This window comes from Lepisma saccharinum, chromosome 26, assembly GCF_977018435.1.
Source record: "Lepisma saccharinum chromosome 26, izLepSacc3.1, whole genome shotgun sequence".
In the NCBI taxonomy this organism is placed as follows: Eukaryota; Metazoa; Arthropoda; class Insecta; order Zygentoma; family Lepismatidae; genus Lepisma; species Lepisma saccharinum.
The window spans coordinates 16,145,258-16,169,044 of NC_139254.1; the positions used below are offsets into that span (position 1 = coordinate 16,145,258).

The window sequence follows — 23,787 nt, forward strand, 5'->3', positions numbered from 1 at the left end:
CAAGAGCACGGCTTCCAATCTATCCTGCTTCTGAGTTTCTCTTAATTTAGTTTTAACTTGGGTAAGCTTGGAGAAAGCTCTCTCACACTGCAGCTTGTGACAGGTATAGAAGAAAGGCACTGCAGTACAGAGTAGAATGCAGTAAATATCTTCTTTCTCCAATGACATCAAAAAATCGAAAATCTGTAGACACCGGTTTCATCAGCGATAATGCAAGTGTTTGTACCAATTAATGACATTTTCAACTTCTTACAAACTGCCACTCTTATTGAAATATCTGTATTTCATTCTCTTTGATAAAGCAGCCCATTAGGGTGTGCCTCTGGCGCACCCCGTAGCTATGCCTATGTTTATCACCCTATCTCTGACCTGCCCATCCCAATTTTTCCATCAGGCATTAGTACACACACTGAGCTACCTACATATAAAATTGGGGAAAATTGAAGGGGGGGGGGCAGGGTATTGCGTGAAATTAGTTCTTGAAGTTGGTCATTAATTTTATATGTTTATTCATACACTCTTCTGAAACGTTATTTAAAAGAAAGCTTACATTATTCTGAACAATAGAAAACAAACTTGAAGGTTCTGTGTCAAACCTGAGGGAAGATACGATCATTTAGACTGATGTGTGTCATTCAAAGTGGAGCTGCAAGTGGTGTACACGGAGATTTTAAAAAGCATGTAACTTCTGAACCCCTTGACCAATCTCAAAAAAGTTGTCATTTTTGTAATCGGCATTAAAAGTTCTATAAGTATATCGATTTTCATCAAAATCAGTGATAGTGTGCGACATTTTAACAAAATTCTGAATGATTTGACATGGAATGACCCTGCTGTCACTCACCCGCAGTGATGTGCTGTACACTGTAAGTTTACGTCTACACATAATCTACGCGTAGATTACATTGGGTTGTAGTTTACATAGACTATGTAGACAATTTAAAGTGCATTAAAATTAATTTTCAAGGCTTTCATAAAAGGAAAGTGACATTTTCAACTATATTGGTTTCCTAACAAACTGACAAGAATCATATGTACAACAAAATTTCTCTTCTATCATCAACTATGAAAGAAGACAAATAGTATGCAAAAAGAAACAACAGATGGCAGTCGTGAGGCAAAAGTAGTCTTTTTCCAATAAAACACTAGAATATTTTCTACGTTAGGTTTTATCCTAGTTGAGAAATTGTTCGAATTTGGAAGGAAGAGCATGAAAAGTACTGCTCACACATCAGCAACTGGTATGCAGTATAATTTTGTTTTACTTCCACAGCACCTTTTGCTAAGTTATCACCTTTCGCCATGTTGTTTACATAGATTCCATCATATAGTGTACGTGTAGAATGCAGACTTTCGTTGTTTACGCATAGACGCACATCACTGCTCGCCCATCATACAACAGCCAGATGGGTCAGGAGTGGAAGGGGCAGAGCAGGAGAAGGGTAAAGGTTGTGCAGTTAAAACTGCATGTCCTATTTATGGATGAAGTTGCGTGCAGCAGCTTCCACTTCTGCTGTTGGGGTGAAACATTTCATTCCCAGTGCCTTCTTCAGAACAGGGAAAATGGAAAAGGTCAGGACTGTAGGATGGATGATTTAGGTGCTCCCAACCATGTGTCAAGAAGGTTGACCATTGCTGCTGCCGTGTGGGGTGTTGCGTTGTCATCAAAGAGGAGGATGCCTGATGTCAGAAGGCTGGTTACGAATTTCCATACCGGAAGTCCCACGTGCCCTTTCGTAGCGAACAACAGCTCTCACTTCACCCTTTGTCAACAATTGTAACACCTCTGTTCTCCATGTTCGCAGGGCACACACTTCTCCACTCTTCCTGTCTTCAACACAGCAGTACACTGGCACCCTCTGCAAAGAAAATGTCATGTGTCGGGCAACAAAAGAAGGATGATGCTCATACCATGACATATTACCAACCCAAAATCTCCAGTTTCTAGACATACAGATGCGGGAAACTTTTTTTTCCCAACTTTCCCTCCAAATGGCTACACCATGTTATTAACACTTCCAGCAAACAGTAACAAGGAATACAAACATCAGATAGAAAATATTTAACAAATGTATTTATTTGCTCAATTACAAATTCAGTCTACTGCTAGCCCATTAAAAGGCTAATTAGAATCTCATAGTACTACAAAAATATTTTTTTTTTGTAAAGAAACGTTCCACTTTTCCTTGAATTTCACATAAGCTTAAGCATACAAAATATTGAGCAACAATATGTTCACTAAATGTCAAAAATTATTGTTAGTCATAAATCCATAAGTAACAATAAGATTTCACTTTATTGCATTTCATTGTAATATGTGCATGTAAACAAAACTATGTGACATATAGACTTTAACATCAAGAACAAAGCATTTTATATTTTTTTCCGTTATATGTTATGTGCACTTGCGTTAATGCTCTCTAAACATTGTTGCAAAAGAAGAAAAAATGCCTCTCAGCTTACAACTTTCCTTCTCAATCCACTTCAAACTTAACAGGCACAAAAAAAAAACCTTAACACTAGAGAAGTGTTATCACAGTTTTGATTATATCTTGTGGTCTATACATTGCACCATGGCACTGACATGGTTCATTAGTCATCTTGTGAATATATTCTGTCAAGGAACTTGAAAAACAGCTTGTGCGGCAATCCTCGTGTTATTTGCTGAATTTGTTTGTATATCAGAGCATAATTCTGCTCCTCAAACACTTTGAATGTAGGCGGAAGAGCAAGGTCTTCGTAGAGTTCCTTCACTAATGCAACCTTCTCGGGATCCTTGGAGCCATAACATTCCTGAAAAGTGAAAATGGAATGAACTTTGAACTTATCACAATGTACTTATACAGGTTTAGATGTCTGAAACTGAAAATAATGTACCAGGGGTTCCGAAACTTGTAGTTTCACAGCACCCTTGGTGTTTCAAGATTTTCCCGCAGTGCACAAGTCAGAATGTGACCTATGTAACACTTGCAATGCTCAGTTAGTGTGATTAGATATAAACATATATTTTAAATTCAGAAACATGTGTAAAAAGTACTAAATATAAACACATATTTGGAATAATCGTATCATTGATTGAATTTCAGTGAAAATATTGTAACATTTTTTGAGGCACCCCTATATCAATATCAATTGTTTATTCATCATTAAGCATTACAATGATGCAATAGATGTAGTCATTGGTACAAATATAAAACATAATACAAGGATAGTATATAAACATACAAATATAAGACATAATACAAGAATAGCATATAGTATATCTAAATAAAAATAACAAACAAGCCTACATAAATAATAAATATATAGGGTGAGTAGAGAGAGGACAGTATTACATATATTAAGAGTTCTAGAAATTTAAATCATCTATTGAGTAGAAAACCTTTTCTCTTAGCCAGTCTTGCAGAACCTTTCTAAATTTTTCAAGAGGTGCATAGTGAGCTGTCCCTGGCAGCTGGTTGAAGAGTTTTATTCCCATGTGTTTGTAATTATTTTGTACTTTGCTTAGCCTGGTTGATGGCGCACACTTTGAGAACCACTGAAATACACATAGAAGCAGAGTTGAGGAGTACTGTAACACATGCTAACCTCCATGGTGCAGTGGTTAGAACAGTGTGCTACATGCCAAGGGTCCCAGGTTCAAATCCCAGCATGCCCAAAGGTGTTCTTTGCAAGTTTCTATTCATCAATATCATCATTCAGCCTCATTCGTCACGATTGACCAAAAGTGGCAGGAGAGAGACCCTAATTAACAAAATTCAAATGAACAAATAAAATCAATATATAACAAGAATGCAACACCTACAAACCTTCTCAAAATTTAGAATGGGGTTACACTATGCACAGATAGGCTAATTGGGACTGGACCTACAGTTTTTAAAGTGTGATCTATCTGCCTCCACAGAGTTTCAAACCGTGGACTACAGTGACAAGATTAAAGACTAGCGAAGTGATGCGCTATACAATACACGGCAAATAATAATAATTAACAAATAAAAATATATAAAAAAAGAACCACATGGCACAAAAAGATGAAGACAACATAGATGAAATCGTACAATGTGAACAAAGCATCTCGATGTAGAGAGGAAGCTTTTTTTGAATGCTATAATATGTATTTATCCTGCACCTTGACCGTGCAGTCTAAAGCGTTATGCTTTGGACTCCGGCTACGGGACTTGCACAGGCTTGAGTCTCCTGAGGGAACTGTAACAACTTTTCTCTTGAGATTTTGGCCTGTGTATGGGACTGGTGGCCACACACCATCGGGAGGAAATTGGGGAGCTACGAATAAGTAGTGTAACCCCGTACATTAAAATGTCACCTTCCAACTGGTTGGATGATCTTGTACCTCGGGTGAGTGAGTGAGTAGAACAAGTAGGAGTGAGGCTTCTAAGCAGTAGGTAGGCCTGAGCCCTGAATGGGCTGTTGCACCACTGGTTATTGTTGATTGGTTTGTGTTATTTTACTTCGCCACTTTTTGCTAATTTACGAAGATGGGGATGAGTGATGATTGGACATCTACAAACATCCATGCCCAGGCTGGGATTTGAACCTGGGACCCCTGGCATTGTAGCGTGATGTGCTAACCATTCCGCCAAGGGGGCTGGCATGGGTTATTGTTATAATATATACTTACTATTAACACATTGGGGTCTGTACTTCGTCTCATGTGCGTGTTCATTCAAGCCCCTCTGTTGAAATTCCGATCCCTAGGTGCTATTTTTATCTCGCACCTGCGACTGTTTGTGTTGATGTATGTTGCATTGTTTAGAATGGCGTGGTTACATCCAGATTGCATATCGCGATTTTGATTATGCAGATGGATTTGAAGATTTGGAAGGTAGATTATATTCTTAATAATTAATTGTTGACAATATAAACAGTGTTGCAAACTCTAGTATTTTATGAATGAAGTGAGAAGAGGTATTTTTGTTGGGTCTATTCATCTTCCCTCTTGCTTGATTCTCCTACATGCACCGATGTATTTTTAGTTTTTCCATTTATTATTTTGTATAGTGTATGTCAAATGAAAATTTAGTTTATTTATTTGTTTAATTTTTACAGATGACGCAGAACCAACTGATATATCGTCTGGTCCTGTCCTGCAGCCACCTTTTCATACAAAAGCTAATTACCTGTAATTTGTAATTATTTTTGTTATGTGCACATAAGAAGTATTCTTATGCAAGATTCAAAACATGTATTGATAGTTTATGTAGTTAATTATTGAAATTTCCAGATTACGAACTTAAAATATCTCTATATTAACATTTGTTACAATGTTGTACTTTTTTTTTCACAAAACATTGCTGAAAAAAATATTCAAAAATGTCTGAAATTGAAAATAAAATTTAACAAATTTTTGTTCATTGAAAAGAGGAAGTTTTGTAGATTTAAGAAATGTGAGGTAAATAAAAACAAATTAAAAATATTTTTTTCTATGATTTTTTTTAAAAACAACCAAAAACCGCAGTCCAGAGGTAAAAATGCTGTATTATGAGGCCAGACCCGAATGTGTTAAAGAATATTAACAGTTTGGTTCACATTAAAAAGGAATGGTTCACATTAAAAAGGAATATATCACAAAAATATTGTTTTAATGAACGTGAACTGTCTGTTTCCATTACTGACAAGTTGGAATAGGAAGGTTCCAGTTATTCACGAACAGGAATGCCATTCTGGTCCTTTTCGAGCCCTGGAGGCGATTAGCTGCATCCAGACTTTTGTCTGTGCAGGACCTGTAACTGCTTGAACAATTGATCGTGGGCCATATTGTACTATATTTCCATTCAAGACAATGCCTCAAAATCAAGTTAGGGCTCTATAAATACTAAAGTGGGTCCTCTAAAAAGTGATGATTGGGTGAATGTGGACTGTCGGTCAAATTTTGATATGAAATCAGCAATGATGGAAAATATTTGAACGATATAACCAGGATAGGTGGAAGGGAAAGTTGCTGGAGCAATGAACCTCCAGCTTTAACACTGCCAGAGGGTTTGTTCATTGTTTTTTTAGCTAAAGATGTGTTCTTTAGCTACTTTAAAACAATGAAATATCGGAAAGGAGCCCCAAGGGCTGGATATAAATAGGAAATTATAATAAGTTGGCCACATCAAAGAAAATCTGAGAATAGTACTGATTCCATGTTTTGATCGTCTCTTAACAGCATGGTCAAGTCACATGATACTGAATTTTTCTTAATGTCTTGCTAATGTTAACTCAATTTAAAGTTAACTGAACACAATGAGTGTTAACCTGTTCCCTGAATTTATAACATGTTCATCTAGTTGCCATTAACAAATTTTATGTTCATCATCTATACAGGGTGTCTCATAAGTAATAGCGCAAACTGACACAGGTGAAAGTACACGATAATAGAAGCAAAAAAACATGGGTCTGCGAACGAGCAGTTTTCGATATAATCGTAAATGTGTGATTACAAGCTGCCACTGACTTCATTGTTTGTAAATGTTGTCCCAGTTGGTAAAATGCTAATAATACAGTAAGAAAACAGTCATTGGAGATCTCATTGCTTTTACTGGACATTCTACTTACTGATTGTATCCATCCTGTTCGATTACAATGCCAATGGAAATGTTCGGAGCAAACCTCCGAACGTGCAAGGAGTACAGTTCCCAGTGTTTACAAAATGCAGTCAGTGACGGCTTCTAACCACACATTCACACACATTATTAGCATTTTACCAACTAGGATGACGTCAGTGGCGGTTTGTAATCACACATTCACGATTATCTCGAAAATGGCTCGTTTGCAGACCCATGTTTACTGAGACTTTTTTGCTTCTATTATCGTGTACTTTCACCTGTCAGTTTGTTCTATTACTTTTGAGACACCCTGTATAGAGTGAGTCTAACTTCAAAATAGTTTCTGAGTAGGCACCCAAAAGCTGTTCTCTAGTTATCAGTTTACATCTAACTGCATCACAGGCTATTTTCAAAAGGGAAAAAAAAGGAAAAGACCTGCATTGTTACATGAAAATGAATGAAGCAAGTTGAGTATTGTAATTTAAGAAAATCATTGTGCTCTCCTAGAAGGAGGAAAGGGAAGAGGGTATCATTGAAAATTTTAAATGTCAAAGATGAACAAGTGACAGCTTTATGCATATAGATCTCTTAATTTATGGATGAGTTTTTCAGATTATCCTTTTTTGCTATTGGTCAGTGTGTTTGAAGGTCCACACACACACACAAATAAAAACTACTTTCCCCAGACAGAACTGTAGTTTTGTAACAAATGGGAATGTATTTTAAGCATTGCAGGCATTTGTAAATGCATAAACACACAATAGTTAGAACTAAAAAGTAGAAAACAACTGATAAATCGTAAATTTTCTAATTTGGATCTAAAATCCAAATTATGCTACACAGTTAAATGTGCAAAGAAAAGTTACATCAGTTTTTGGGTGCCTATTTGAATAATGTGACCCATAGAATGAAATGTTTTCTATAAAATTTGTTTGACATTAAGAGATTTATCCAAAAAATGCCAATCATCCCTCTTTACTACCTAAAATTGGGGGGCACTAATTAGGTTCGAAATACCACCTCTAGATCCATCCCATGAACTTCTGTGGAGATTATTCTTTTTGTGTTTGAAGGTACACACACACACACATAAAAAAGTGACATCGGTGCTTTGAGTAATTCATTATTAGTTTCGAAACGATAAGCCTGCTACTAAGTTCAAGATTCACTCGATAAAATAGAGAATATCACAGTAAGTACACTATCAGCTGAAATATCATAATTGGGACGCAATGGACTCATGGGAGGAAGGTTTGTTCAGTCTGACTTGGGGTGTGTGGCTGCGAAGGGCTAATAACATGATTCTACAATTTTGTCAAGTGCTTGCCAGTAATGTGGAATCTTTAATATTTGAAATCTTACCTGCAGCATCTTCTTTTGTTCTGGAGATGCCCTCTGGAGTGCTACCACACTCATCCAAGTGCATTTGCCATCTTGAATGTCTGTGCATGGACGACCGATAACTTCTGGATCCCCGTAGCAGTCCAAAAAGTCATCCTGTCAGAATAAAACAAAAATGTAACATCTTAGATTGTGAGCATATGAAGTTCAGGATGTGGCATATTTTATATATATATTTCTTAAGTGCAACTACGCTTTATTAGACAAAAAAAACCTCATCAACCACACTTTTTGCAAAATATACACAGTCATAGTTAAGTCATGTTTTGTATATCCTGCAGGTGACCACCATTTCTTTGTTGACACCTGGTCAATTTGCGATTGAACTCATCCATAGCACATTCCAACATGCGGAAAGGTGCGTTTCTTCATCAGTGCACTTCCCGTGTTTTCAAATTTCTTCAGGCACACCCTGATTGCATAGGCCGATGGAATAAGATCATGTCTCCCGAGATTAAATTATGTCGATATTCTCGTATCGCAGCAGCAACAGAGCCGCCATTCTTATAGAACGTCATCACAACTACAGCATGTCGAGCACCTCTCCAACAATCCATGTCCGTAAATGGCGTACATTGCTGATGCAAATGACAACCAATAAGTGTTGCCAACACCATTACAGAAACTCTTTCAAACGAAAACAAATGAGACACCCTGCGCTTTGCTAGAATTAGCATTAGAAGAAAAAAAATGTTTCCACCAAGTACACAAAAGGAGTAAGATTATTGTCATTATGGGGGGGGGGCTATTAGAACATTCCAAGGAGATTAAATATGGCATAACCTATCTTTACCTTTTGTCCATGAAAACCAGACTACTAAAAAACAGGTCATTTTCTTTGGTGTCTCCTTGACCCTTCCTAAAAAAGAACTGGGTGGGATTATACATGTCAATCGTGGCTTTTATTAAAAACACGGAAATTCTTTCTAAAAGTGACTATGTACATGAATGTTATTGTTTTCATTATTAAGAGGGTCATGTCAAAAAAAAAGGGCCGATTGGTTATTACAGAGAGTAAAATCAAATGAGAAAATTTTTATTTTGATGCCATACAAGTGTATATCCTGGCTATTTTTCTACATAGTCACCATGACGCTCCAAGCATTTTCGGTACCATGGAACAAGTTTACGTAGACCCTCTGCGTAGAAATCTGCTGCCTGGGATCTCAGCCAGTTGAGAACTTCACTACCATTGAAACATTGCGAAGCAAGCCACTTTTTGAGGTGAAGGAAGATAAAGTAATCACTTGGGGCAAGATCGGGACTGTATGGTGAATAATTAAAATGTTCCCATCGGAATTTTTGAATTGTTGAAACAGTACGGTCAGCTGTGTGTGGGCGGGTGTTGCCATGAATAAGCAGAATTCCAGACCATGACATTGCTCTTGCTCTTGCTCTGGATGGCACATCACAGATTAGACAGTGTTTGGCAATACACATCTGCTGTGATGGTTCGTCCCGGTTCCAGGAATTCCACGAGGATTACACCTTTTTGGTCCCAAAACACGGTTGCCATGATTTTGCGATGTGATGATGTTTGCTTGAATTTCTTCTGTTTTGGTGAACCGGAGCAACACCATTGCAAGTATTGCTGCTTCGACTCACCACTGACGTACGATATCCAGGTTTCGTCTCCAGTCACTATGTGAGAAAACAAGTCATCCTCATCCTTCTCCCAACGTGCCAAAAAATCACTTGCTGATTTCATTCTTTCATCTTTTTGATAGTTTGTCAACATTTTTGGCACCCACCTCGCACAGAGTTTGCAATAACCTAGATTGTCCGTTATAATTCGGTGCAATGTTTTATCAGACACTTCAGGGAACTTCTTACCTAGATCAGTAATGGTAAAGCTGCGATTGGATCTCACTTTGTCATCAACATGTTGCACAAGGTCGGCATCTGAACACTAGGCCTGCCCCTCCACTGGTCATCATGAACATTTGAACGTCCTTCCCGAAAAGCATGGCACCATTGTCTTAACTTTCCTTCACTCATTACTGTTTGTCCGTAAATGGTACACAATTCCCGATGAATGTCAGCTGCACTCAGTCCTATTGGGATATTTTCTATTACAGCAGCCATTTCAACTTCCTGCTACTCGCACATACGCCCCTCCACACTGAGAAATATACCTCTGTTGCAGGCACATAATACTGAAGCATGCTTCCATGCACGCCCAGCTTCGTCAGTGTTGCCAGTCCCAAGTGAAAAATTATCGGCCCTTTTTTTTTTTTACATCTGCCTCGTATTATAACTGAAATTACACATTGACCATTGACAATATTTGTAATTAACGAATTATATTACTTCTCCACTGATTAAATTTTCATAAATGTTCATGATGTTATTTTAAACTGAAATAGCACTTTGCGCATTTTATTATATTACTTTCAGAAGTATCAAGGAGTGTCTGAAATTAACAGTTGCAAGTTGCAAAATGTAACTAGACTTTATGGTTATACGTGTATGTAGATTTTTCAAGTTGTGACTAGCTGCATCCAACAGGCACAGTGGTTCACTAATTTCTTGAACATTTGTTGTTTTGTCTGCAGTCATAAATGACACTTTGACCACTCAAGATCTACTGTCCCACTTACAGCAGAGATACTTCTAAAGTAAGGAAGTCAAGAAGAACAGATGCATTTCAGAAAACTACTTGGATCAAGGCCCTTTGTATCTAGCTATAGAGTGGAAAACAAAAATTCCACTTTACCAATTAAAAGTGTCTTTCTCTGGTCCGTTCGATGGTCAGCATCCTCACTTTCTACTAGTCTACAAACATGACAGTTCTAAAATAACATCAGGCCAAGAAAGCAATCTCAAAAAAATGTTTTGAGATCTGGGGAAATACGGTCATTGTAGCAAACCTTTTTGGTAGTACTGAACAAGACAACTGCACATGATATGATCCCTCAGTAAAGTTCTGTGTTGAATTTCATCTGTGTCACAGTGGCATATTCTCCCATGTTACCTGGTATACCACCGGTAAACCAACTTTTTTCATATATGCAGTGGTAGCATCTTCGCCTTGTAATCAAGGGTTCCTGGGTTCAATACCTGGCGGAGGCACATAGTGGTTCGGATCCCACTTTAAACTGTAGGTCCAGTCCCAATTAGCCTTACTGTGCATAAAGTGGACTTAAAACACCAACTCAAACCAACTCCTGAAACTCTTGCAAAGTGATGCCTTTTAATACCTCATCATTTTTTTTCTTCACCTCTTCCACATCCGCAAAACATTTTCCTTTGAGTACTTTTTTTCATTCGGTGGAATAAGAAGTTGCACAGAGCGAGATCGGGTGGATAAGTGTTGCTTAAAAATTGTTTCACAGTCAAGGGTTTCTGTGCTGGCGCATTGTTGTGGGGAAGCCACCACTCCCCACTTTGCCACAACAACCAGGGTATTTAACTAATGTGTCTTGATGTCATGAAGTTTTCGGAAAAGTAGTATTCTATTTATAACAGCTTTGTGGATAAATTTCTTGGGAATGTGTTAATTTATATTGAATTACTTTTGTAACCCTTAATTGGAACAGTAGCATTGTGCAAATTTGTGAGAACATCCACCAGTGTTACATGATAATGTCTAAACACAAAAGTGTCTTGATGGGTGATACCTCTGCATGTACACCTTGCTCTTTGCATTTTGCTAAACGTTCTCTAGGATAAACCTGAATGCAAATGAACCTGCCTGCAAATGGAAAACAATAATAATAATATAGAATTACCTGTACTTGGAAGAATTGTCCCATTTCCAAAAGGATAGTTTTTGCCTGCCTATGAACTTCCATGTCGCTTCTCCCTGCCTAAAAGAATGAGAAAAGCATTTATTACTCAAATGTAATAATAATAAAGCATATGGAAGTAATACACAATTGCTGAATACAACTTTGGTAAAATTAACATTTTTCTCACATCTTTAACATTCACCCATTCTTCAGGTGAATGTTTGTTTCAAGATTTGCGAAAATATGGCTGGCAAATAATTTTATTGCATGTTTGCATTACAATGTTTATTGCATTAGTAGTTACTACCCTGCTGGCTCTGTGGCTGAACATATTAGGTGCTCAACTTTTGATCTCGTGACCAAAGTTTGCAGACTCGAGACCTGGTGTAGGCATAGGTGTTCTTTCTGATTATCCCTTCATCAATTTCATTTAATCATCATTCATCATCAGGGAAAGGATTTAAAAGTAAATTCATATTTACGTGTGAAGCTGAAATCAATTGAGTTTTGTATTATCTTTGCGCATCATAGCATCTAGACTCGAAAAATTAAGTTTTTATTTTCCATATTTGTACATATATTAGGTTTTGGATCATATTTTAGTTATTTTTACATATTATTTACATATACTCCATATTCGCACAATAACTACATGTCCTTGTGTGATTGAAAGAGTTTAAATTTCTTGTGAATACTGACAAAATCTGAAGAGATTTAAACAAATGGAAGTTTATGATCTTTTTTACACCCTCATGCGCTAATTGCAAGTTTTCTGTTATCTGAACAATATATGTATATAACAGTAGCGAAGCGTAGTCTTACGAAGGAGGCAAGCAATGTTTCAGTACAACAAAACATGTAGTACAACGACATGCCGAGGGGAAAGATTCAAGGTTTATAGCCTCATTTACCCAGTCGCTGGATTTGTCAAAATATCGTAAGAAAGTGACTGTACTAAAAATAAACCATATGATCCGCAAACGTCACATTTACTTTTTAAAAAAAATCCAGGTAACGTTATTCATATGACATTAAACGTTTTGCATATGCGAACTTTCCGCATAGGACTAAAGGGAGACGGAATTTCTTACTTACTTATTAGTACCTTTATTTGTTCATTATTATTTAATATGGTCAAACAGTGACCAAACCGATTTAGATAAAAAAAAATGGGAATCATTTGTTTATTTTACGCTGCATGATGTAATTTAGTATTTTTGGGCACCCTAAAAACCGCATTGGAGTAACTTAAACACTAAATAAAAAGTTAAACACAAACAATAAAAAATTCATTTCAAAGCAAAGAAACACATGCATAGACGATGTACTCACCACAATAAATTTCAAACTCTTGGTGTTGGTCGACCCCCTTCCACGATTTTCATTTTAACACTTATCTCTCTCGAGCTAAACGAAGCAATTTTCAATTGCTCAATAATACACCCGCACTTCACATCAACCGTTCCTAAATACGCGTTCATTCCGATAAATTCACAGCACAAAACACGAAGCAACAAACACTCACACTATCCCACGTGCTTTCCAAGGTCCGTCCAATCTCCCCTCCCTCCCTGAGAAAACTCTTCACGGGGGTGCAGAAATTCCACTGCCCCAACTCCCAATGTCAACTTTTTTTACGCGTTTTACATTTCGCGAAATCTAAAATAATTTGTAATATAATATGATATATATGGAATTTAGAACAGTGATAATAACTTCTTTTAGTTATTTTATGACTAACAATTAATTATTATATTTGCGATCTTGTTTACGTGTTCATGAAGACAAATATTCGTTACTAGTTTTTGCTGGCAACGTACCCATAGATGAATCCTTCTGCTTTCGGTTGAACTCTGCTATTTTCGGGAATCACGCAAGCTCGGAAAGCACAGCTTTTTGTAGAAGCTTTGTGGACGGGTTCCACCAGAATTTCACGCTTCGCCATGTGACTCCTTCGGAGGCCTTATTTTCCCGCAGAACGGCTGCAAGCATTGAGGCTGGTGCTTGCTACAGAGCTGCTGGGGGAGTTTGCGGCCGCATTTTTTCACGAAATCGAGTGTGATGGAAACTAAATACGGTTAGAACATTAAGTACATTAAATGATATTCGAATTATGCAAGCAGTGCTTGCATTGCTTGTACTATATCTTCGCCTCTGGTATATATACACTCCTCGCATAAAGTTTGGAATATTGTTACGTTAGACAATAGGTGATAGACACAGCCTTAGAATGCAACAACACATGGTATCTGTCTGGTGGTCAATCTCATCTTTTCGTCGACATATGCCATCGTGCCTAACACCTATTGCCTAATATAATAATATTAGGAACTTGTTGTGCCCAATATAACAAAATGCCAAACTTTTTCTGAGGTGTGTGTATATTTTTTAAAAAAAAAAATCACCTCCCAACTGTTTGCTTTTGCTATTTAAAAACACTTGAAATTCCTGTTTATTTACAATTGTCAACGACAGAGAATGCGAGTTAAAGCATCTGCTCCTGGTTGTTACAAACGTTATTTTTGCAACATTAGAAGAGTGTCCCAAGCAGTCCATTGCTAACCCCACAGCAGCACCAGAAGCAATGACTTTGTGGCACACGTATGGGATTCGCTTAATTTCTCTTCAAGACAGTCACGGTAATAGTTACAATGCCAAGACTGTATTTTATGTAGCTCAAGTAGTGTCTTATATTATTAAAAAGGTAAATGTTTACAATGTTAAGTCCACATTTAAGTCCATATTCTGGTGAAAATGACTGAATATGTATTTTTACTACATATAAATCCATTCCCTGCTCATCATTGTGATTGCATTTCTGCCATTTTGGGCTAATGTTAAGTAACAAAAGTGCACGTTACTAGTTATGCGAACAAACTAATTGAATTACAGCTCACCTGCATAGCCGGATAGTTAGTGCTACAGAGCTACAGTTGCTGATTTAAAAAAGTAACTAGTTACAGGTACAGTGGGATCCACTAGTATTGCTCGGCAAATTATCCATTACTATTTTCATTCATTTTTCCTCTCATTATCCTATGCGTTTTTAAGCGATGGATTTTTATGTATGCTGGTGCAGAAGTTGTCTAAAGCTTGTTTTGAGTTCTTTTAGAATCACTCACTCACTCCATAAACCCAAATTTGGAAGGAAAAGAATAGAAAGTTTAGATTAATTCTTGAAGCTCTTATTGGGTCAACTAAAGTGCACGAACATGGTGATGGATAATTTGCATGGCAATGCTCATGGATCCCACTGTACCATTACTCAAAATAAGTTTCCAACCGATGACCTAAACATTGGGCAAAAATACATTTTTAGCCACTATCAAGACAATACTTACATTAATGATTCTAACATACTGTGGTTATCATTTTAAATTGTCATTGATAAAGTGCTTACCATGTATAATGCCAAAGATACTGGCATCTGGAACGTGTGATATGCAGTCTTGTATTTGATAATGGCATTGTACCTGTCCATTGTGAACAAGGACATGGTCTTATCCGCCCTGGCCTGGGCATCCAACACCTGCCCCATTGTGGCCTTGTGCGCAACCTGTCAACAAGAGATGAAATTATGAGAAAGTATAAAACAATACTATGAGGCATACAAAACGATTACAAACCAGGAAGCTTAATGTCATTACATATCATAGATTCCGCAAGTTTAAATGATACTACTGTAGTCAAGTGTGCATTTACAAAATGGTGGTCAGTACATCTTCGCTACAAATACAAAAATAAATAAATAACCAGTAACACATTTTAACTTGCTCATAATTTATTTGAAAACACATTAAATTTGTCACGAATATTCTCTGAAAGGAGTATTTTTGTTCTCTCAAAAGCAATAATCTGAAAATTGTTTTTGTAAGTTTTTAAATTGTAAATTTAGTTAATAAAAATCATGAATGCAAAATTTCTGATTTTCAGTTCAGAGCATGTATCACACACACAATCTGTAGATACATTTTTAGACTCCCAGCTTAAAGTGTAAATCACCAACCCTGAGACCTTCTGTAAACAAACCGTCTCACCAATTCCATGTATCACTGAAAATGGAGACCTTCCCGGACGCATAGAACTCGCCACGTTGAAAGTGGCACTACTTCCTTGCTGTTCACAGGATTATTTTTAGAAAATAACCAATGTTATAAAATATCATTATGTACACAAATCTCTAAGCTCATTGAAAGTTACAATGCACATTCCTACAAAATGTTCACAGTTATCTTACCTTGCCATGTCACCAACTTATTTTACGAAGTGCACTATATTTGCTGGAACAAAAATCGTTATTAGGATGCTTGTCAAAGTTTCCAACCACAATAAATTTACGAACTTTCTTTGTCTTGTTTTGATCATCATCATCAATATATTTATTGGACTTACAGCATTGCATATGGCTGTTTATTCCCATTATATATTTTATTTACATAGATACAATTTACATAAAATCTACAAACAAATTGCAAATACACTCCTATCTATATCAAACCTTAGAAATATACATTACCATGTTAGATCATTTTGTCTAAAAATATGCAAGTGAAATATATTCAATTCGCATGCAAGAAAGAAGCAAAATTTATGGGAAATGATTACTGATGCAAAGAGTTAACCATAAAGGTGAAGCAATAAGTACAAAAGAAAGAGCATTGGGTTTAAAGTTAGACGTCATTTGTGGCAGCGTATCCCATACTACAAATTGGCCGTTATTTTACCTTACTTAATGAATCCTGTAACAACGCTGGATTTTTGTGTGGATTATTTTACTTATTATATGAGTTTGCAATGCTTTCTGCATGCATGTGGTTTTGTTTACAGAAGGTCTCAGGATTGGTGATTTGAACTTTAGATTATATTACTCTAAAATAATGTTTTCCCCATGTTGTCCACAAAACACTAATCCCACATCTAGGATACCAGGTGTTATTGTTTCAAACAACAGTACCAAATGGCAAGAAAAATTGGATTCCTATATATAATTGATTTTTTATTGATTTTTTTAAAAAATATCGCCTGCATTATTATTCCCAGATGTTCCTGCGACGTCAACATGCAAAGCAAGGAATTAAATCCTCGGCACACTTTGGGCCCAATTAGCCTAAGTGGCAGAAAAGCGAAATAAAATAAACCAGATCAATCAATCAATCATAGGAACCCATTGCCATCCCATTATGAAATTTTGCATACAACAATTTTTTTTTCCAAAAAAATTAAAAGTTGTGTTTTTATATTTTCAGATTTTTTTTAGTTTTTGATTTTAAATGCTACAGTCATGTTCTATTTCAAATTAAAGTTCATTAAAAACAGAAGATTGACACCAATTTGAGCTCACTAGGGCAAATAATTTTTGATCAACAGCTGTTTAAATATTTCAAAATGTCATTTTTTTTTCGAGTTTTCTGGAAACCAACAGCTCAAAATCTAAGAGTCCAAAAAATTTTAAATTTTGTATTTTTTGCCTCTTGATAAGGTGTTGTATTTCAACGCATAATTGTCACAGATTTTATGCCTATTTTTAAAAAAATTAAGAAAATGGGATGTGACCATTATGTGAAGCTCTTCATTTTTTAAAAAAGAATGTGCCGGTACTTAAAAAATCATTTATTACTAGGAAATCTGTCTCGTGAATAAAATTAAATTTAGATAGTCCAAATCGACGCACATAATTTCTTTGTGACAGTTAGCGAACATTTTTCTGGCATGAAATAAAAGTTAACACATTAATTGTTATTGGTTTGTGCATTACAGTCCAAATATTACATTTTAGAAAATTTACTACAATGTAGCGAAGTACGGACTGTGTCCCGAAATTCTGTACCGCTATCATATGTTTCCATATCTGACGCGCCAATGAGACGATTACGCAATGAAAGGTTATAAACCAATTTTTGGAATGAAAAAAATGTGCGGTGAAATACGGTACAATGAATAAACAAAAAAATGTTAAAAATTCTGAATTCTAAAGGTTCAAAAATATATTTTTTTTATTGGTTGACTTCATGACCCATGGTGGAAAGACTATAAGTCTTGTTTTTACACCATTGGAATGATCGACACACGTGGACGTCAGGAAAGGGGGGGCAAGGAGGGGCCGCCCCCCTGGGAAATGAATGTCCACCTGAAAATTATATATTTCACACAATTTCATTTCAGCCACAGTAGTTTATGTTATTGTAAATACGTTGAAGGAACATGATAATTTCTGACTGAAATAGTGTTTTTTGATGGGCCATCACTATTATGGGGAAAAATATGCCTCATTTGCCCTCCCTGGAAAAAAATGTCCTTGCTTGCCCCTCCCTGGAAAATATCCTGCGGACGTCCATGCCGATACATAGTGACTGTATACAACACTGTTCAGTATAGAAGTAATTATGGGTGAATCCCCTCCCTCGGAAGTTTTTTTTTTTCTGTCTACGGCCATGCCACTGGCATTCATATTCCCCCTGACCTCGGTGGCGAAGTGGTTAGCACAGAGTACTACGACGCCAATGCTACAGGCCTGATGTTTTTGTGAGTCTTTCTTCATTAATTTCATGCTCATCGTTGTGATTAGCCAAATGTGACAGAAAAGCGACGTAAAATCAATAAATTTACTCTGGCTTCAGCTATTATTTCTAGAACTTGCTGTGGACCCGGCGTGAATCAAGTCTTGGGCGTGAATGCCTCTCATAGTAGCATGTTGTACTTATAATTATTCAACGTTTCGGTTTTTCGACTTTTATGACAACTTCTACCACCGCCGTAGATGCCCCCCATTTTTTTTTGCCGGTGGCTGTACGCGAAAACAGCTCAACCCCTTCGCCCGCTCTGTGTTTTTCCAATTCGAGGTGGGAATGAGAACTAAAAGCATTACTACTTTCATCTAGTCAAATCACCTATAACTCATTTATTTCGTCCTTTTTAACATTGCTACTTACTTATTCTGCTTTGCGGAACATTCTATAAGGTGTAGTAATTATGATTTTCTCACGAAAATAATTTCAATTTTTCATATTACGAGTAATTATTGTTGTTCCTTTTCTTTCGCTTGCGTGACACAATATGGCGCGAGCGTTCTGGATCATCGCGCGTCGTGCTTGTGTTTTGTCGATTTATAGTGGGGTATGCAGTGTTTCCAACCTTATAAACCAAAAAATACCTACTTCAGTGTTATTCATTTTCTATTTTTTCCCGGGTTTGAAATGATGCTAATACCTAAAATTTGGGGCCATATAAGCATTGATCGATAGCCCCACGAACCACTCACGGTAAGGTTAGGTTAGGGAAGCATAGTTATAATTTGGGGTCGTAGAACCATGCACGGGTAGCCCCAAAAACCATTCACGGTAATGTTAGGTAAGGTAAGCATAGCTAAAATTTGGGGTCACGTCATCTTCTTGAAAAAACCACGGGGTGGTTGGAAACAGTGACAGAGGGTTAACGTCATCAAACGCACGGAACATCTTGTTCTTTTAGAGGAAGTACATGGAAGCAATTGCGATATTTTTATACATATAAACATGGATTATCGTTAAAAAAGATGAAACGATGACGGACAATACATTCGGGAACTTCAACAATGCTACAGAAAGTGATTTGCGTAAGTAGTTTCTTCTGTAAAAATGAAGAAACACTAGACGAAAGTGTTACCCTAAAAACATCATCATCCCGAAAGCCGTTAATCCATCACTGCATGTTATTAACGATCAAAATAAAGTATCGTTGATATTTTGAATAACTCTGTACACTGGCGTACGTAAGTTGTTGTTTTTTTCTTTTTCGGGAGGGGCTGGAATTTTAAAGATGGATAGTATAGCTGCTTTCTAGGGGACGGAACACGCAATATGACGATTCGTATTTTTAGAACTTTCCACTCTCAAAAATGGCAATCCGGGCTCTTTTTAAGGGAGGTGTGAATTTACCACTGGCTTTTTCCAGAGTTCTTCACGCAGGGTGCGAAATCACTGCAGACTGGTGGGGGGAAGGAGCAGACAGATACACACACAAAATTTTATTATTAAATAATTAAATCAATTATTAAATAATCAAATATTATAATTGATTGATTGATTGAGTTGGAGTTTTAAGTCCACTTTGTGCACAGTAAGGCTAATCGGGACTGGACCTACATTTTAAAGTGGGATCCGAACCACTATGTACGTCCACCCGGTATCGAAAATTATATTATAAAATACACAATATATTATTCTAAATTGAAGATTTCAGTTTACTACTATGAACATGAACAATGATTTGCGTGGCTAAAGAGGGAGGCAAAAATTAAGAAGATAATAGTTTCCTACATACAATTCAGATCTAAATGCTATTGTGTTTTAGCTGATGAAAGGCGATGAGAAATGGAGAAGAAAAAACAAGGACGAATTTCTGAGTTCTGGGGATTGCTGGGTTCAGTGTCCTTAGAGATGAGGCTCTTTGTTGTCCGTTATTTGTGTAAAACTAATTGTTTATGTTTGTTGTTAGAACAAAAACTCTCCCACCCGGAAAAGTTTGGGGGGGGATTTCAGGACAAGATCGTTGGTGGGGGGATTCCCCTGTCCCCCGGGGATTTCGCACCCTGCGTTCACGGTTTGTATTTGAAAATATTGATTTTATCAAAATTTCGGAGATGGCTATAGCCCCAACCCCCCCCTTCCTCTCTGCGTACGCCAGTGGCTATATTCTTTCAGCTAGGATCAAACAGCTAACAAGCCTGCGAGAAAAGCAGGGCCGCATAACCAAGTTCTATTAGTACAATTAGCGAAAGATTTACACTCCACGTGTTTGTCAACACAGCGCATGTTTACTTCAAGCAAGACGAGTTGAATGAACTCGTGGAGAAGTATGGCACAGATGGGGAGCGACAAACTCCTCCCAACAATGGTTAATAATCACCTGCTTCCCTCATGGCTCGGAGTAGCAGACACTGAGAATCACAAAAGACTGCATTAGAATTCTTGACACGTGCAGTCTCAACGAAACAAAGTACTGTCTACCACTCTTCTTCTGTGTAACATTCGTCAAGCCATGCTTGAGGTAGCGTCAGACCATCACCCCCGAGGGACAGTGCTCTTCTAATCTGTGCTCTATAGTATCTCCCCAGCTGACCATGGGCGTAGTTTTGCCCTTCCGCTTGAGGGGGGGGGGGTAGCTGGGGCTAACTTCATCCATGCTTTTATCGATTACAAAAATCATCACGGGCATTCTCCTTGGAAGACAGACTATTAATAAAATCTCTAGCCCAGGGGTGCCCATCCTCCCCCCCCCAAAATCATGTCATGCGTCCCCCCCCAATTATATTATTCGCGCACTCAAAGCATATACGTAGTAGTAATCCCCACGAAGTAAAGCTCAGGGCGATAATATAATATGGTTCCCCTTTCAAAGAACTCACGCCCCCGTTTTCTTGGGGTAAATATAATTATTTCATTAACCAATAACAATAATTACGTGGATTTTATCTTCAGTGCAAATTTAACTTGTTAAAATAAAAAAATATATATGTGACGTGAAGTTAGGAATGCGGATTCGATATATTTTAGTTCCAAATAATGCACCTGCTTTAAATTAAGCAGTATACCAACACTAAGGATTAAGTGATGTTATTAATGAATATCGAGAATATCGCTTATGTCTTGTAATGCACCTATAGGATAAAAGTTCACATTAACCTCAGTAAAGCGCCAAAGAAACACGCATTTTTGTAACAGAATATTGCGAGCGAAGCGAGCAAGAAAATTTTTATATCCATCTCTTTGCAGGCTTTCAAGAATATTAATTTAATGGGGTGTCAATACTTTCTTAGGATCCCGAGATAATTGATTAGTCTTTTCAAGCTTCTCTTTTGGCACGTTCGGGGTCTAAACGTCGCCAAATGCAGTCTGCAAAATTTAATGTTCGAACTCTCTCTCCCCTACAGAAATTCCTTGACAACATAAGATTTAACACTACCAAAAACTTCCTATCTCCCCTTTTAAATTTAATACTCAATCCTACCAACATAATTTCCAAGCCAATTTTAGACTTACTGTTAATATTGAAGAGTGGATATTGCCTCCTCAAAAAAAAAAAAAAAAATCTGTCTCCACACAAGAATTTCGCACCAGTCTAAGACAATAGTAATACCCAAGAATTGGATACCCCCTCAATTTAATGCTCAATCACCTTACAACTAAAATAGCCGCCATAATCTAAGACCTAGAGTTGGATACTGACCTCCCCCCAACGTTTAGTTCAGAATCCCCCAGAACCCACGTGTAAAATAAGGCCTAATATTTTGGAGGTGGATATTTCTCCCACCCCCTCCCTTCGATAACACCCTTAAACACTTTCTTTTCTTCATCTAATGGATTAAATATGGTGCATTTAAGGTGTAAAATTTTTACAAAAAATTTGGAAAAATATATAAATGTTGAATTTTATATTAGCCTATTTGAAGGGAACCCCCCCCCCCAAAAAAAAAATTCAATGGCGCAACCTGCGCCATAATCCCTCCCTATGGGCACCCCTGCTGTAGCCTATTAAAAGGAATGATCATTCTGTCATCTGTGTCTTAATTTCACAAACAGTATGAACACAAAATCAAATAATGATTTTCCGATAATTTCCAATCTCCAAAAGATGATTTCTTGCTGTTATATAACCAGCATAAGCACGTATCCACAATCTTCCTGCGTGTTACTTGAAACAATAAATAACCTTTTTCTTACCTCCAGAAGAATTTATCTATCCTGAGATTCCAAGCATCCCTAGAAGTGATTCACAAGATTCACCAGTCACCAGGAGAGTTGAACACACCTTTTAACTGCACCGCCTTCGTCCAATGAAAAACCCAAATAAACCTGGCACATCTGCACGCATATTTCTGACGCGGCGCAACGCACACAAAAGACTTGGAAAAGAGTGATTTCGCCAGTGAACTGTAGTGATCATAAATCAATTATGCGTGATTGAATCGCTTGTAGAGGATCGCGACACATTCACGCGACATTTAGGCGTACATCTTTAAATGTCCGCCACGCAATACAAATCCACAGATACTAAATTCACTTCTGTCAGAGCTAACGGCTTTTCCCTATCAAAACTGATTCTGTTCAAGTCTCTACAATGATGGCTTCTCTTTTTCATGTTCGAAAAAAAAAAATTGTAGGAACTCATTGTTGAAAGGCTACATGTATGTAGGCCTATATAAACACTGGATGCAACGCCGCTATTATTTGAATGTAACAAGGTGGAAGGTCAAAAGAAATAACGGCGATTTTATTCGAAATTTTGTCCGAAACATATGGTCCCCGTAAAAAGGCCCAATCACTTCAACTTTTATTGTATTCTACATCAGGACATAATTTGAAATTCTTTCCTTGCGTGTGACTGCCACACCACAAAAGTAACACATGAAAGTTTCCTGACAATTAGTATATAATTTTGTGGAAGTTTATTTCCTTAATTATTTTATACATTTGTCGCATGTGTTTGGGGGGAGGGTTAATGGCTTGCCCCCCCCCCCCTAACTACGCCTATGCAGCTGACTCTTACCCTATATGAGCATCCTACCGGTTAACCGCAAAGCTCGAAGGAACATACCCCTGCCAGGGTTGAAATACTGCGGGGGGGGGGGCAGATGGGAGGATTTCCCCCACCAACAATCTTGGCCTCAAGAATCCCCGCACCAAAAAATTCCAGAGGGAGAGTTTATTATAACAACAAAAGATAAGCAATTAACACACATTCTCTCTCTTTCAAGAGATCATTAAAAGATCTACACTAATAGCAATATATGCACAATAAAAGTATGAAAGCTAATTTATTTATATTAATAGAAAGCAAAAATTAAACAAAACTATTTTGTAATTTATTGACATCTTTAACCAGTTAGTAAAGAAATGAGTTTGCTACTTTGAAAATATCTGAAATAAAAGTAACAAGTTAATTCCTTTATATGTATACTATAATGATAATGTATTTTTAAATATTTAGTCATTTATTTTATATTTAATAACATTATATATATTGAGATATTTCTCCCCCCCCCCCCACCAGTCTTCAATGATTTCACACCCTGCCCCCGACTTTCGAACTCAAGACCGAAGTTCCATGGTTCGAATCCCGCATTTGTAGTC

At 37.1% G+C, this 23,787-nt stretch overlaps 1 protein-coding gene across 1 annotated transcript in view; it reads right to left on the minus strand.

Annotated features, from left to right (window-relative positions):
* Positions 1 to 2,054: 2,054 nt before the first annotated feature.
* LOC145979337 (farnesyl pyrophosphate synthase-like) overlaps positions 2,055 to 23,787 on the minus strand; it is a 121,986-nt gene continuing 100,253 nt past the window's right edge. Inside the window, exons 5-8 of the mRNA XM_083112196.1 lie at positions 15,081 to 15,236; positions 11,681 to 11,758; positions 7,911 to 8,045; positions 2,055 to 2,793 (exon numbers count right to left, since the gene is read on the minus strand). Coding sequence (XP_082968322.1) covers positions 2,593 to 2,793; positions 7,911 to 8,045; positions 11,681 to 11,758; positions 15,081 to 15,236 — 570 coding nt within the window. The 3' untranslated portion in view covers positions 2,055 to 2,592. The remainder of the gene's footprint in view (positions 2,794 to 7,910; positions 8,046 to 11,680; positions 11,759 to 15,080; positions 15,237 to 23,787) is intronic.